This window comes from Chrysemys picta, chromosome 19 (assembly GCF_011386835.1).
Source record: "Chrysemys picta bellii isolate R12L10 chromosome 19, ASM1138683v2, whole genome shotgun sequence".
NCBI lineage: Eukaryota > Metazoa > Chordata > Testudines > Emydidae > Chrysemys > Chrysemys picta.
In genome coordinates this window covers 217793-232780 of record NC_088809.1, presented here as the reverse complement: position 1 = coordinate 232780, position 14988 = coordinate 217793, and the positions used below count along the sequence as shown (strand labels likewise).

The window sequence follows — 14988 nt, the reverse complement described above, 5'->3', positions numbered from 1 at the left end:
TGAATGAGCAATATTCCAGTCCAACAGCACTCCAGATTACATGAAAAGATCTATGTAAATTCATATGGATATATTTGAGTCATTGAGAAGAATAAACCACCAATGAGATTCCATTTCCTACATGCAATAGCTCTGCAAAAGCAGACAATGAGAAATATATTAAACATGCGAGACATTGCTAGAATATCTCCTAAATATCTGTTATATTTTAATTTAAATACAGTTGTTTTATATTTACATAGCTCTAGTTACATACCTTATGCCGGCTACAAATCTCTGAAAAGGTCTGAATAACGAATTGTGCAGGGAATGGCTGGTTATTGTAGATATGGCTGTGCCAGTTTGCACAGGCAATTACCCAGATCTTCAAAATACTGTTCTCAGTAGCTTGCTTTATTAAAAAAAAAAAAAAATGCATCTTTGTCTTGGAGACTTATAGATAGGACCCTACCAAATTCATGGCCGTGGAAAACACGTCACGGACCGTGAAATCTGGTCATGTGCCTTTACCCTATACTATACAGATTTCAACGGGGAAACCAGTGTTTCTCAAATTGGGGGTCCTGACCCAAAAGGGAGTTGCGGGGGGTGGGGTGTTATAAGGTTATTTTGGGGGGGGGAGGTGTCGTGGAATTGCCACCCTTACTTTTGCACTGCCTTCAGAGTTGGGCGGCCAAAAAGTTGCGGCTGTTGGTCAGGTGCCAGCTCTGAAGGCAGCGCCTCTGCCAGCAGCAGCAATGCAGAAGTAAGGGTGGCAATACTATACCGTGCCATCCTTCTGCGCTGCTGCTGGCCGTGGCGCTGCCTTCGGAGCTGGGCTCCATGCCAGCAGCTGCCACTCTCCAGCTGCCCAGCTCTGAAGGCAGCGCCCCCTACCAACAGCAATGTAGAAGTAAGGGTAGCAGTACCACAACCACCCCCCCCAAATAACCTTGTGATCCCCCCAACTCCTTTTTGGGTCAGGACCCCTACAATTACAACACTGTGAAATTTCAGATTTAAATAGCTGAAATCATTAAATTTATGACCGTGAAATTGACCAAAATGGACTGTGAATGGGGTAGGGCTCGACTTATAGATGTGCTTTTGAACTATGAGAGTTGGGCAACATGGCTTATCTACAATGTTTTTAACAGTTAGCCCTCTACATAATGTGCAGCAAAAATGCTGCATCAAGAAAATTAGGTTATTGACAGTGCTGTTGCCTGCATTAAATTATTGCCACATCATTTAAAAGTCTCTGCATGGCTGTTTCTTTTGTTCCTTGTTCTATGCTAGATCTCCCACTTGGGCCTTGTCAAGCTGAACAGAATGCTGTTTTTTGGCCAACTAGTTAGCAATGGCTATCCTTCAGGACTGACACTTTCATCTTTTTCATCTATAAAGTATTTAGTATACTTTAGGTATACACACACTGCGATTAAAAATATGTATTACTGAGTTGCAGAGCCTGGGTCAGTTGATTTGGGCTTTCAAGTTTCAGGCTGCAGGGCTAAAAATTGCAGTGTCACCAGTCAGGCTCGGGCCTGAGCCTGAGCTCGGGGACCCTTCCCACTCACAGGGTTTCAGAGCCCAGGCGCCAACCCCAGCCCAAATGGCGATGGTGCAACTTTTAGCTCTGCCGCCTGAGCCCCACGTGCCCAAGTCAGCTAATCCAGGCCAGCCACGGCCGTGCTGCAAATCTTTTATTGCAGTGTACACATACCCGTTGGGTGCTATACAAATAATACACTTTGTAATGTTCTATTTGTCCTTATATGGCAAAAGCTGTTCATTTGCAAGGTCATACATCTAAGAACTAAAAATGTGGGTCATGTTTATATGACTGGGGACTGTCCAGGAAAGCAGTGCCTCTGAAAGACATTTGCGTGTCATGGTGCATAACCAGCTGAACACGAGCTCACAGTGTGGTGTGGCGGATAAAAGAAGAATTGCTATCCTTAGCTATATAAGCAGGGGAATATTGAGCAGAAGTAGGGAGTTCTTGTTATCACTGTATATAACATTAATGAGATCATTACTGAAATACTCTGCTCAGTTCTGGTGTCCATGTTTCAAAAAGGATGAGGACAAAATAGAAGGGTTTTATAAAAAGAGCATAAATTACTTCAAGTCTGGAAAATGTGCCTTACAATGATAGAATGAAGCTCAAAGTGTTTAGCTTAACAAAGAGCAGGTTAAGAGGTGACCTGATCAGCATCTATAAGTACTGTACCTGCATGGGGAAAAATTGCCAATACCAGAGGATTTTTGTAATCTAACAGACAAAGGCATAAAAGATCCAATGGCTATAAACTGAAGCCAAATAATTTCTCACTAAGGCACATATTTTTAACATTAAGATTAATTAACTGTTGGAACAATTTACTTAGGGATACGGTATTCTCCTTCACTTGAAGGCTTTCTATCAAGCTTGAATGTCTTTTTAAAAGATATGCTGCATCACCACCAGAAGTTATGTGCTTACTACAAGCAGTACTTGTTGCAGTTCTATGGCCTGTATTATGCAGGAGGTCAGACTACACGATCATAACAACCCCTTCTGACATTAAAATCTAAGACACCTTTACGGAGCTTCTGGAGATAGCTATTGGTCTATATTTAAATAGAATTTTTACTCTGTTACACAGATCCAGAAAACATCTGTTGTTTTTTTTTCCTCCCTCCCCCCCCCCCCCCCCTTGCAGTTAGATCAGAAAGTGGTTGCAAGTGAGATGTTTAAGGGTAAAAAAGACAATTATCCTCAGAGTGTTCCCAGACTCTTCATCAACACTCGACTTGGTGAGTAGCACTCAGAAATCTGAACAGGGAATACTAGTACTTTTTCTCTCTCTTTTCTAGTAATTTCTGTTCCTGCCATTGTGTTACTCCTGACCTTCTCTTTGGTTTCTCTTTTAGGCACCGAAGAGATAAATCCTAAAGTCCTTCAGGTTTTAGGAAATGAAACAATCAAGGTGAGACTTTGTGTCCTGTGATTACTGTGAAGCTTCTGCAATGATTCAGTAGAAGTGAACTCTTTACCAAGTGTCTGGATTTCCTGATGCGATGTATTAAGAATTCTACATTAGATTAGGGGGTATCTGTGATAACTCTGTGCTGAGGTGTTAATGTTCCAATTGCAAAAATTGTAGTTTTGAGGTGTGTGTAAATTTGGATTATGGTGTAGAATTTGGAATTGAAAAGGGTGTTTTCCTGCTGGTGGAGATGATACACTAGGTGAAAGGGGCTAGAGTAGGCCAAAATGCATTATAGACATGAGTTAAATTTGGCCTTTCAACACCTTTGTGAACTGGGTGGCATTATCTTCTTGTTGGTGGAGAAATTGAGGTATGGGTTAGGACCAGTTTAAATCACATAGGCAGTCCTGAAAATATAAACCAGAATGCTTGTCTGCCACCCCTATAAACTGTATGCAATGTTGTTATAGCCATGATGGTCCCATGATATTAGAGAGGCAAGGTGGGTGAGGTAATATCTTTTATTGGACCAACTTCTGTTGGTGAGAGTCACATTTTTGAGCTTAGAGCTTGTCTTCAGGCCTGGGATTATATATAACAATGAAAGATATTAAATTCCAGACCTGAAGACGATGACCTCTGTATGAACTCAAAAGCATTTCTGTCTCTCACCAACAGAAGTTGGTTCAATACAAGATATTACCTCATCACCCCACCCCCCGTTGTCTCTCTGACTCCCGTAAACTGACCACTAGTCAGTGCTTTCTACATTGGAGGGTAAGAAGTTCCTTTTGGAAATCATAACACTTGTTTCAGTATGCAGTTCCTGTGGTCAAGTATGACCGGAAAGGATACAAGGCAAGAGTGCGGCAGCTACTTCTCACTCAGAATGCCATCTTCATAGTTGAAGAAGCCAAAATCAAACAACGAATTGATTATGCCAATCTGACAGGTAAGGCAACTGCAGGACACATGATTTTTGCTCACTTAATGATTATAGGTGGGGGCAAAGACTCCAGATGTTTGTGTGATCTGTACATAAGAAGACAGTGTGTTAGATATAGAGTAGCTTTTTAACTTTAATATCCTAAAATTGGGATTTCCCAATATTGAGCCCCTACTAGTGCGCATTGTATATATTCTTTGTACGAGTGTGATTTTGGAGATTGATCAACTACATACACTTGCTACAAGGGAGTTTCACAGTCTCCAAACACCAGGCAGAGCAGTGTTAGTTTCTCAGCTTTTTGGGACATTGTTTAGTTTTCCAGGCCTCAGGCGTTTAAAGATTATTGTTGGCATTTGTGTAAAAGTTTATTGGTTAGGATACGCTAGAAAAATGCTAACAAAGGAATCTTATTCAGAAATAATTGTACCCAGTTCAGCCCTTGGCTGATGTACTGTGGTCACTACTTTGCTTTACCTTGTCTGTGAAATCTCTTCAGTCCTACTTACTCCCACTCCCATCCCCTTAGTTCCAAAACTCCCTACAGTCCCAGACACTGCAGCCTGCAGCATTATTGCAAGTCCCCTTTCCTCCTTTCTCACCCAGTTCAGTAATTCACCACTGCATTGCTCCAATCCTGACCTAACAGAGTCTTCTATTGCAAACATAGTTGCCAACATTTTAAAGAAGTTTTCAAGGGCAACACTAATTCAGGGGTTTGGGTCCCACAAGCCCCTATCATTGCAGGGCTGGGGCATGTTTCAGTGAAAGTTAGGTTATTTTGATTTGAATGTCCTAATCTCAGGCTGCAAAATGTTTGCATTTTAGATTTTAATCTGATACACTTCTAACTAAAAACCAAACACACCCAAATCCTTTCAAAACAAAATGCTACACCGCACACAGGTACTCAATACTATGCTGATGAAAACAGTATAAAAATGTACGTACAATAGAATTTCTGCATACTTCAAGTTATCTGGGTGGGCCCATTAGGGTGTGTTTAGGGGGAAGACTAGGTTCCGTCTCCCCTTCATCTCCATCTCAATTTTAAGGAGAGGATGGCAGGTCTGTTCTCTTGTCACATTCTCAGGGGCATATGTCCTCAGTGAAGTCCTCATTCTCAGGGATAACTTAGGCATTTCCTGACTTTTGTTTTATATTCTCAAACTTAGCAATGCCATTAATATATTTTTATATTGAATGTAAGTTTACATTTTGGGCCAAGCCTTGGTTTCTGAGTGAGTATTGGGAGATAGGGACAGAACAATAAGCGGCTCTTTCATTCTCTTCCAATTAGGGCACCATATAACTTATTTGTCACACTCACGGAAAATTTCTAAAATGCTTGGAAAATTGATGGAGTCCTTTGTACTCACTTTAGGCTTCACAAGGACCACTAGTATTCAGACTGTCTGGGCATCAAAATATATTGGAGTCAAACAGCATTTCTGTTTTGCAGGAATCTCAGTCAGCAGCTTGAGTGACAGTTTGTTTGTACTTCATGTGAGCTGTGAGGATAACAAACAGAAGGTAGGAGAACCTCGTCTCTGTCATTCACTGTCTCACTATCCAGAAGTGCTGAATGTCCCAAACTGTATGAAACAGCTGCAGGTCCTGAGTTTCAGGGAGAAGGAGAGAGGGAATATTCAGAAGAGCCAGAGAGAAGATGTAAATAGATGGAATGCAGGGTGGTACCTAGATCTAACTGACTTTTGATTTGTCACCGCTTTCTAATTGGGTTGGTGGGGTGTTTTTTTTTTTTTTTGGTCGTAATTGTCCTGTACTGGGGAGATGGGTTCCCTCATAGGTGCTGACTTCCCCTCTGCCCCATGGGTGCTTGACCCCTGGCCCCACCCTTGCCCTGCCCCAATTCCACCCCCATCCCAAATTCCTACCCCTGCCTCCTTCCCTGAGCATGTCACGTCCTCACTCCGCCCCCTCCCTTCCGGAAAGTCCTAAGCGCTGCCAAACACCTGTTAGGTGGTGGGGGGAGAGGGGGCGGGAAGCGCTGGGAGGGGGAGGAGCGTGGGTGCCGGATGCTCGGGGGAGGAGGAGGTTGGGGGGGGGGGAGCTTGGCTGCCATGGAGTCGGCGCCTATGGGTTCCCTGCTGGATGTTGCAGCAGTTTGGATTGGTTCTGTCTTGGCCTGATTACTAACAGCATCAGAAGTGTTTAAGTCCCTATCAGGAGATTTATATTATGATATACATGTCCTGGACTTCTCCAGCAAATGAAGCTCATACAAATACAGACTATCCTGCAGGCCCTTGGGGATAATTCTGGTCTCTTATACATTGAAATAAAATCTGTTGAGAATTAATGATTACAAAGATCTTTTATGGCTTTTTTCAGGGAGATGTTGTACTACAAAGTGATCATGTCATTGAGACACTAACCAAAACTGCCATGAGTGCTGACAAAATCAATAATGTCAACATCAGTCAAGGCAGGTGAGTTAAGAAAGAAGTTCCTTTATTGTTCTGAATAGGGTACTCTGTTCAAGCCTTGTTGGGAAGTGAAAAGAGTGTTACAGTTAATCTAAACAAATGATTGACTTCAAAACCTCCTTAACTAACTGCATGTTACTAATTACTTTCTCACAGAAGTAGCAGATCACTTGTCACTGCTGCATGATGTGACCGTAGCTGTACTGACTACCATGGTAGCTATGATATCATTACTTTTCTGTCACTGACAGAGTGATGAGTCACTGTGGTAACATGCAGCCTGTAATTATCTAGATACTCCTAAGTAAAATAAGTTACAATAAGGAGCACAGTTCTTCGAGTGCTTGCTCAGGTCCATTCCATTGCACGTGTGTGTGCTTGCCATATGCACCGGTGCTGGAAATTTCCCCCCCAGTGGAATCCATAGGGCCAGCTCCAGCAGTGACAGTGCTGGAACATCCTCCTGCTTTGGCAAGGAACTTAGCTTAGGAACAGGGCGTGCCCCATATCCCGGGACTTCAAATCGTGTGAGCGGTGCGAGAAGCCCATGCCAATCAGCGAGCCCCTCCAGCGCTGCTTGAAGTGCCTGGGGGAGACCAACATGCACAACAAGTGTAGAATCTGAAAAGGATTCAAGCCATGCACTAAGAAGGAGTAGGACATAAGGATGAGAGTGCTGGTGCTGCCAACACCTTGGGATGACAGTCCTCTCTAGAGGAAAGCCAGCACTAGGGGCACTGCAACAATCCCCATAGTCATGGCATCGCTCCCCTGCACCGCGACGCTCTACATCACTCACGCCAGCAGTCTCTGGAGCTGTGCTACCGGTTTTCAGAAACCCACCCAAGTCTTCGGCACCAATCTCTGGACTCTCGGCACTGGTCCCCAGACTCACGGCAACGATCACCAGACAATCAGTGCCAGCTTCCCAAGGCACACCATCAGTCCCCAGAAACCCAGTACCAGTCCCTGAAGCCACAATGCCAGTCCTCATGGTCCCACTCTTGGTCACCGGAGCCCTGGCACCAGTCCCCAAGCTTGAGGCGTCGATTGCCAGAATACTGTTGCCGATTCCCCCAAGCACCATCACCAGACACGTGGCACCCTGATATGGGGCTGCAATACCGCTCCCCAAGTGCGAAGCACTGGACCATCTTGTATGTTGGGGAAACGGAAGCAGCAGCGGCACCGACCTGCTCACCGAGGGAAGACCCTGCCTCCTTGGGCTCTGAGGAAGTCACAGCGCCCAGGCGCACTCTGCAATGCCAGCGGGTTTTTCCCCGGGGCCGCCCAGGATGGAAAACCCAGGGGGGATCTCCCATCATCACAGTGTCTGGGGTATCAGGAGAACCGTCGGCAACAATCTCCCGCCCGCCTCCTGACTCAGACAAGGGATTGCTTCAGGATACTCAGGAGCCTCCATCAGCTTTGGCTGAGGCTGTGCCAGCCAGGAAAGCGGAGTCTGTCCCTTCCCTGGTTCTAGCCTCCTCATCTTCCTCACCCACAGGATGATTTTAAGACACACCAAGAACTACTTAAGCATATGGCCACTAAACTTGGACTGGAAGCAGAGGAGTGTCAGAACCAGCTGACATGTTTGACATCTTGGCTGCAGTGGCCCTAGCGAGGGACATCCTGCCTGTCTACGAGGATGTAAAACTGGTCAAGGTCTGTCCCGTTGCAAAGCATGCAGAGAGAAAATACTATGTCCCTGCTAAGAGCTTTGAGTATCTTTATTTCCACCCCTCCCCAAGTTCCTTGGTTCTGTCTGAGCAAGATAGGCAGGGTCAATACAGTTCAACCCCCAAAAATAAGGACACAAAGAGGTTCAATCTTTTCCGCAGAAAAGTTTATTCAACTGCCAGCCTCCAGTTATGTGACACAAATCACCAAGTCCTGCTCAGGAGGTTTGATTTCAGCATGTGGCAATCCATGGCCAAGTTTGCAGACTCATTGCCACAGGAATCCAGGCAGGAGTTTTTGGCCATACACGAAGAGGGCAAGACTGAGGTGAGGGCTTCCCTCCAGGAAGCCTCTGACACAGCCAACTCCATACCCAGAACAATGGTGTTGGCCATTTTAACAAGATGGGCATCGTGGCTGCAGTCCTCAGGCCTTTCCGCGGAGGTCCAGCCAGTCCATTCAGGATCTCCCTTTTGATGGATTGAACCTGTTTTCTGAACAGATGGACAGCAGGTTGCATGGTCTGAAAGACTCTAGGGCAGTGGTTCCCAAACTGGGGTTCACGAAATGTTACAGGGGGTTCTCGGGAAAAAATTCCCTAAGGGCGGATAGAGCTGTCCCTAGGGACCCCGGCACGGGGCCAGCAGCCCGGAGCCCCTGGACTTCCAAGAGCTAAGCAGCTCAAAGCAAGCATATCTATCACACTGAGGAGATTTAAACTTGAAGATTCCTTATAAGAAATGGAAAGGGAGGTGGATATTTTTTGCTTTTTTAAAATTAAATAGACAGCTAGTATTGTCTTTAAAATTATTATGAAGAACAAGTTTAAGCTTTGTTGTAATGTGCGTTGTTTGCCTGGACTGCTCAAGACCTGAATACTTATGTAGGAGGAACTCTTTGAGTTGGCTTCGTAAATACCTTCATGCTGTTTCACATGTGATACTCCTTGATGAAACATAGGAGCCTTGTCTTATAACAGGCTTATTCAAAGTGATACAAGCTATGAAAGTGAGATCTTGGAAGCGTGTTGCCATTTTCATAATGTAATAAAAATACTGTAATGATAAATAATAATAATTAGTGTGTAATAAGCATGTCATAAAAACAAATTTTATATTTCCAAGATCACTGCTTTTATAATTTATACTCAGGTAAAGGAGAAAATCCCTGGAAATATTAATTTTTAGGCGGGGGTTCGCGAGACTTGACATTTTAGTGAAAGGGGTTCACAGGCTGTAAAAGTTTGGGAACCACTGCTCTAGGGCTACATTACACTTCCTGGGCCTTTATACTCCTGTGCCTGCAAGGAAGCGATTTAAACCCGGCAGCTTCAGAGATTTGTGGGCCAGACCAGGTCAGAGCCCTAATGAATGACGCACTAGCCGCATTTACCCAGTCGGGCTCTACCCGATATACACCTGGAAATAAGCAGATATTTTGTGTGTGCACCCAAGGGCGACCTCCCAGTCTACAACCCAGGATCCAAGCACCCTTTTATTTTCAAGCGGTCTCTTGCCCTACCTCCCTGCTTGGGCCACTATAACGGTGGATCAATGCATGCTCAGCACCATAGCAGTGAGATACACACTCCAATTTTTTTTCCATTCCTCCTTCCTCCCTCTTCAGGGACCCTCTTACAAGCAATTTCTTGCCCAGGAGGTGCAAACCCTCCTGTAGGTGGGGGCCGTACAGGAAGTTTCAAAAGAACTGAGAGGGAAAGGGTTTTACTCCTGCTACTTTCTGATACTGAAGGCCAAAGGGGGTCTACGACCAATCTTGGCCCTGCGAGGCCTCAAAAAATATCTCAAGAAGTTGAAGTTCTGCATGGTCTCTTTGGCCTCCATCATCCTCTCCCTGGATCCTGGAGACGTGTACGTCTCAACTTAAAGGATGTGAACTTTTCTATTTTCCATAGGAACAGAAGGCTCCTACGATTCGTAGTCGGGCAGACTCACTACCACAGTGGCTCTCAAACTTTTGTACTGGTGACCCCTTTGACATAACAAGTCTCTGAGTGCGACCCCCCACCCCATGAATTAAAAACATTTTTATATATTTAACATCATTATAAATGCTGGAGGCAAAGCAGGGTTTGGGGTGGAGGTTGACAGCTCGCGACCCCCCCCATGTAATAACCTCGCGACCCCCTGAGAGGTCCCGACCCCCAGTTTGAGAACCCCTGCACTACAAGTTTGCAGTGCTCCCATTCAACCTAGCAACAGCCCCAAGAGTGTTTATGAAATGTATGACAGTGGGCACAGCTTACCTCAGATGTCAGGGTGTTTAAATTTACTCGTACCTTGACAATTGGCTCATCAAGGGTCACTCAAGAGTACAGGTCCGTAGTCCAAGCTACCTGCCAAGCGCTGGGCCTGTTGATAAATGAACAAAAATCAACATTGGTGCGGGTGAAAAGGATAGAGTTTATAGAAGTCCTCAACTCTACTCACACCAGAGCCTTCTTACTGGAAGCCAGGTTCTGAGCAATGTCGGATCTGATTGCCCGAGTCACGACCCATCCACTCACCACAGCCCAGGTATGCCTCAGCCTGCTAAGCCACATGGCAGCGTGCACCTATGTGATTCAGCATTCAAGACTGCATCTCAGACTACTACAGACGTGGCTGACATCCATCTACTCCCCCAGTCAGGCATCACTTGGACAAGGTCCTCACAATTCCTCCGCAAATTTTTTCTAATTTTTTTTCTTCTTCTAAAAAATACTTACCTCCTTTGCATGGTGATCGAACCCGCACAATGTAACCAGAGGAGTTCTGTTTGTAACCCCATGGCCTATGGTGTCCCTGGTGTCAGATGCCTCGGACTTGGGGTGGGGAGCCCATCTTGGTCCCTCAGGACTCGAGGCTTATGGTCCCAACAGGAGCTATTGTTAAATATAAATGTTAGAGAGCTCAGGGCCAACTGTCTAGCTTGTGAAATATTCCTTCCCTAGCGCTCGGGCAAGGTAGTGCAAGCATTGACAGACAACACAGCTTCTATGTTCTACGTCAACAAGCATGGGGCAGCGCGGTTATTGGCCCTCTGCCCAGAAGCCCTTCGCCTGTGAGGCTTCTGTATCCAACACGCTGTCCATCTGGAAGCCTTGCACATCCCTGGGGTCCGGAACACAGATGATCAGCAGCTGAACAGCAGATTGCTTCAATGGGTCCTTCTTCTCTCACCATAAGTGGTCCCTCCACCCAGAGGTCATCAGGACCATCTTCCAGAGGTGGGGAACTCCTCAAATGGACCTATTTACTACCAGGCAAAACAGAAAATGCCACCAGATTAGCTCCCTGCCAGGTCTTGACAGCGGTTCACTATCTGATGCCTTTCTTGTCATGGGCAGGCGACCTGATATATACCTTCCCACCAATCGTACTTATCAGCAAGGTCCTCCTGAGGATCACGACAGACAAAGTACAAGTCATTATGATAGCCCCGGAATGGTCTTGCCAGCATTGGTTTGGCATGCTCATGGATTTAGCGGTGGCAGCCCCTTGGACGTTTGCCAACCACCCAGATCTGCTCTTGTGGGACCACAGGCAATTACTGAACCTGAACCATGCCTCCCTGCACCTGACAGCATGGATGCTGTATGGCTAAGCCTCGAGGAACAGGCCTGCTCTATGCAGGCCCAGCAGCTTCTCTTACAAAACAGAAAACCCTCCACCAGAGTGACTTACCTGGATAAGTAGAAACAGTTCACCTGCTGGGCATCTGAATGAAACTTTTCTCCAGCTCAGTCTTCTTTACAATTCATTCTGGGATACCTGCTCCATTTAAAGCACCAAGGTCTGGCACTCATCAGGCAAGGTACACCTGGCAGCCATATCGGCTTTCCACTCTCACATCCAAGGTAGATCAATCTTCTTACATGCAAGGATGATCAGATTCTTTAAATGCCTTGAAAGACTCTTTCTGCAGGTCCGTGATCGGGTTCCCTAATGGGATCTCAGCCTGGTCCTCACCAAGCTCACTGGTCCTCTCTTCAAGCCCCTTGCCTCCTACTCTCTTACATCTTTCGTGGAGGGTCGCCTTCCACGTAGCCATCACTTCGGCGAGACGAATCTCCAAAATTAAGGCCATGACCTCAGAACCCCCTTCTACGGTGTTCTACAAGGACAAAGTCCAACTGCATCCCAACCCAGCCTTCATGCCAAAGGTGGTATCGCAGTTCCATGTCAGTCAGGGTATCTTCCTGCCAGTGTTCTTCCCAAAGCCACAAAATTCCAACGAGGAGAGGCGTTTGCATACTTTGAACATCAGATGTGCCCTGGCCTACTTTAAATGAACCAAGTCCTTCTGCAGGTCTACTCAACTTTTTATTGCGGAGGCTGACAGGATGAAGGGTTTCCTGATGTCATCTCAGAGAATTTTGTCCTAGATCACTGCCTGCTTGTGGATCGAGCCACCACTGTAGGGACTTGAGAACCTGAGGAGAGAACATGACCAGTCTATCTATATGGTCCCGGTTCGGCCTGTACATGGGGAGGGTGGGTGGGAGGGAAGGAGGGAACAGAATTGGAGAGAATATCCCAATTCTACCGTGCTCAGGACCCAGTGGTCTGAGGTTATTTGAGCCCCGGCATGGTAGAAATGGGATAGACGGTTCACAAAAGGAGGAGCAGGATCCTGGCATTGAACTGGTTGTTCCATCCTTGGGCGCACCTTCAAAAGTTTGGCTTTGAGCTCGAAGGCTGCTTAGCTGAGCCCTGGCCCTGGCCGAAGGAGGATTGAGATGGGTGCCTCCTGTTACTCCTGCCCTGCTTCCTAGCGCAGGTCCCCAGCCAGGACATCTTTTAGTCGCAGTACGCCATCAGACAGCAGACTAGAGATGATGCTGTGTTTGGTAGAGCAGTGCTCCCCCTCCTCCTGGGGACCGCTTGGGAGTCACCTACTTGGAATTGACATGACCAATAACTCTAAGAAGAAAAAATAGTTACCTGCCTTTTGTAACTGTTGTTCTTCAAGATGTGTTGCTCATGTCCATTCCAAGACCCACCCGCTTCCCCTCTGTCGGCGTAATCTGGCAAGGAGGGTCTGAAGAGGCGGCGGGTCGGCAGGGCCCTATATACACTCCTGGGTGCTCCACAGCCAACCCGACGAGTACTGCTAGGGAAAAGCTTTCTGCCGATTGTGCGCACGCACACCTACTTGGAATGGACATAAGCAACACATCTCGAAGAACAACAGTTACGAAAGGTAGGTACCTGATTTTTCTTTGAGATGTATTGAGTCATGGAATGGACATGAGTATTCTCCTTCCCCTCTGTCGGAGTTCCGGCATCAAGGAACTCAGGGGAGGGGCACAGCGGTGTCTTATACCAACGCATACATGCGCGACTCCAGATACCACTGGGGGAAAACTTCATGCACCAGTGCATGTGATGAGCATATACACCTGACATGGAATGGACATGAGCAACACATCAATAGTTATGAGAGGCAGGTAACTGTTTTTTATGAAGTATTTGACTGTACTGTAGCATTAGACACAATTATACTGTTCGTGAGCAAGTTGGGACTTAGCTAAGATACCATGTGAGGACTCTTCCTTTGTTTCTTTCAGCATAAAATTTACAATTGGGCAAGGCAAAGAAGGAATAATTGACTTTACTTCAGGATCTGAACTGCTCATAGCCAAAGCCAAAAATGGCCACCTTGCCGTGGTAAGTGTCTTCGGGCGTAAGAGTTTGCACAGCTTAAGAAGGAAAGTAATTAATCTAAACGTGTTTAGAAAAGTGGGTTTTAAATTATGATTGTCTTTATAGTTCCCTACGCAATACAGGAAGCATTTGTATTCCAACCTCTCTCCCATTCTGAGATGTTTGAGGACTGCACACCTCTTTTCCTGCAATTACCAGAAATCGTTCAGACTTGGCTGGGCTGTTTCTCTACCTCTAGTAGTGCAGTTCAGTATTCCCACCTTAGCGGTTCCAAACCCACATTAGAAACTGTTGATTTTAGAGCAGAAGTAAGAAACAATCCTTTACCCCAATCTCAGTTCCCCTCTGAGACTGAAATAGCCATATTGCTGCTTGAACAGAACCACTTGTCATACTCCTCCAGATTTGTTCCCCTGTGCTATCATGTCACAGCAGGCCAGAGGTAAGTCCAAACACACTGAATCTAAAAGGGAAAAGTTCCAAAGTCTCCATCCCAGTTTCAGACTGGTCAAGAGGTCAGTCCCAGAAGGGAAATAACTTTCCACCCCACCCCACCCCTAAGGTGGAACCATCTGAGCTAGCAGCCCTACAGATTGGGGTTTGAGGAGGACAAGTGAGAGGGGAGTTACTTATTCACATAAAACAAAAGAATTTACATAGTAAAATTGTTGGAATTTGGCCAGGACACTGAAACCAGCATCCCTTTTCTGGGCTATGGACATCTTCCATAGCCCCATCAAGGCCCGTTTGCTCTTATGCATACATTATGATTATATCCCAAAATATTTTATGATTTCAACCCTATGGGACTGTCCACTAGTGTTTGCCCATTAGAACAACTTTATGTGGACTCTGCTTAACAAAGCAGATCTTCCTCCAGTGAAGTTCCAGACTGCTGGGGTAAACTTTTGGGAGTCTGGATGAGATTTAAGAAACCCTGACTTCCTGCATGGGCAAATCTGTGCGTTTGCTTTCTGATTTACAGAATCTGTCTGAGTTTGTTAGATCAGGACAAGTTCTTATTTATTCTGCATCCCATATGGGGTAACACTACTCCAGTCTCAGAGGGGTGGCCGTGTTAGTCTAGATCTGTAAAAGCAGCAAAGAGTCCTGGGGCACCTTATAGCCTAACAGACGTATTGGAGCATGAGCTTTCGTGGGTGCATCCGACGAAGTGGGTATTCACCCACGAAAGCTCATGCTCCAATACGTCCGTTAGGCTATAAGGTGCCCCAGGACTCTTTGCTGCTTTTACTACTCCAGTCCAGACTGTGGTAGCTTCA

General features: G+C 45.9%; 1 protein-coding gene and 1 long non-coding RNA gene across 13 annotated transcripts in view; one reads left to right on the top strand and one right to left on the bottom strand.

The window, feature by feature from the left end:
• The window catches only part of MYO1C (myosin IC), a 123389-nt gene that overhangs the window by 106725 nt on the left and 1676 nt on the right, over positions 1-14988 (top strand). For all 11 annotated transcript variants that reach the window (XM_065573399.1, XM_042858071.2, XM_065573402.1 and 8 more), the window contains 6 exons: positions 2688-2781; positions 2899-2954; positions 3774-3909; positions 5366-5436; positions 6259-6356; positions 13609-13708. In XM_065573399.1, the coding sequence (XP_065429471.1) occupies positions 2688-2781; positions 2899-2954; positions 3774-3909; positions 5366-5436; positions 6259-6356; positions 13609-13708 (555 nt within the window). The remainder of the gene's footprint in view (positions 1-2687; positions 2782-2898; positions 2955-3773; positions 3910-5365; positions 5437-6258; positions 6357-13608; positions 13709-14988) is intronic.
• Positions 8186-13610, bottom strand: LOC135976626 (uncharacterized). Of its 2 annotated transcripts, XR_010593956.1 has the most exons (3): positions 10765-13610; positions 10336-10408; positions 8186-9091 (listed from the first exon to the last, which is right to left on the bottom strand). It is a non-coding gene; the product is annotated as an uncharacterized LOC135976626 (long non-coding RNA). The 2 variants fall into 2 exon arrangements; XR_010593955.1 differs by having other exon boundaries at positions 8186-10408.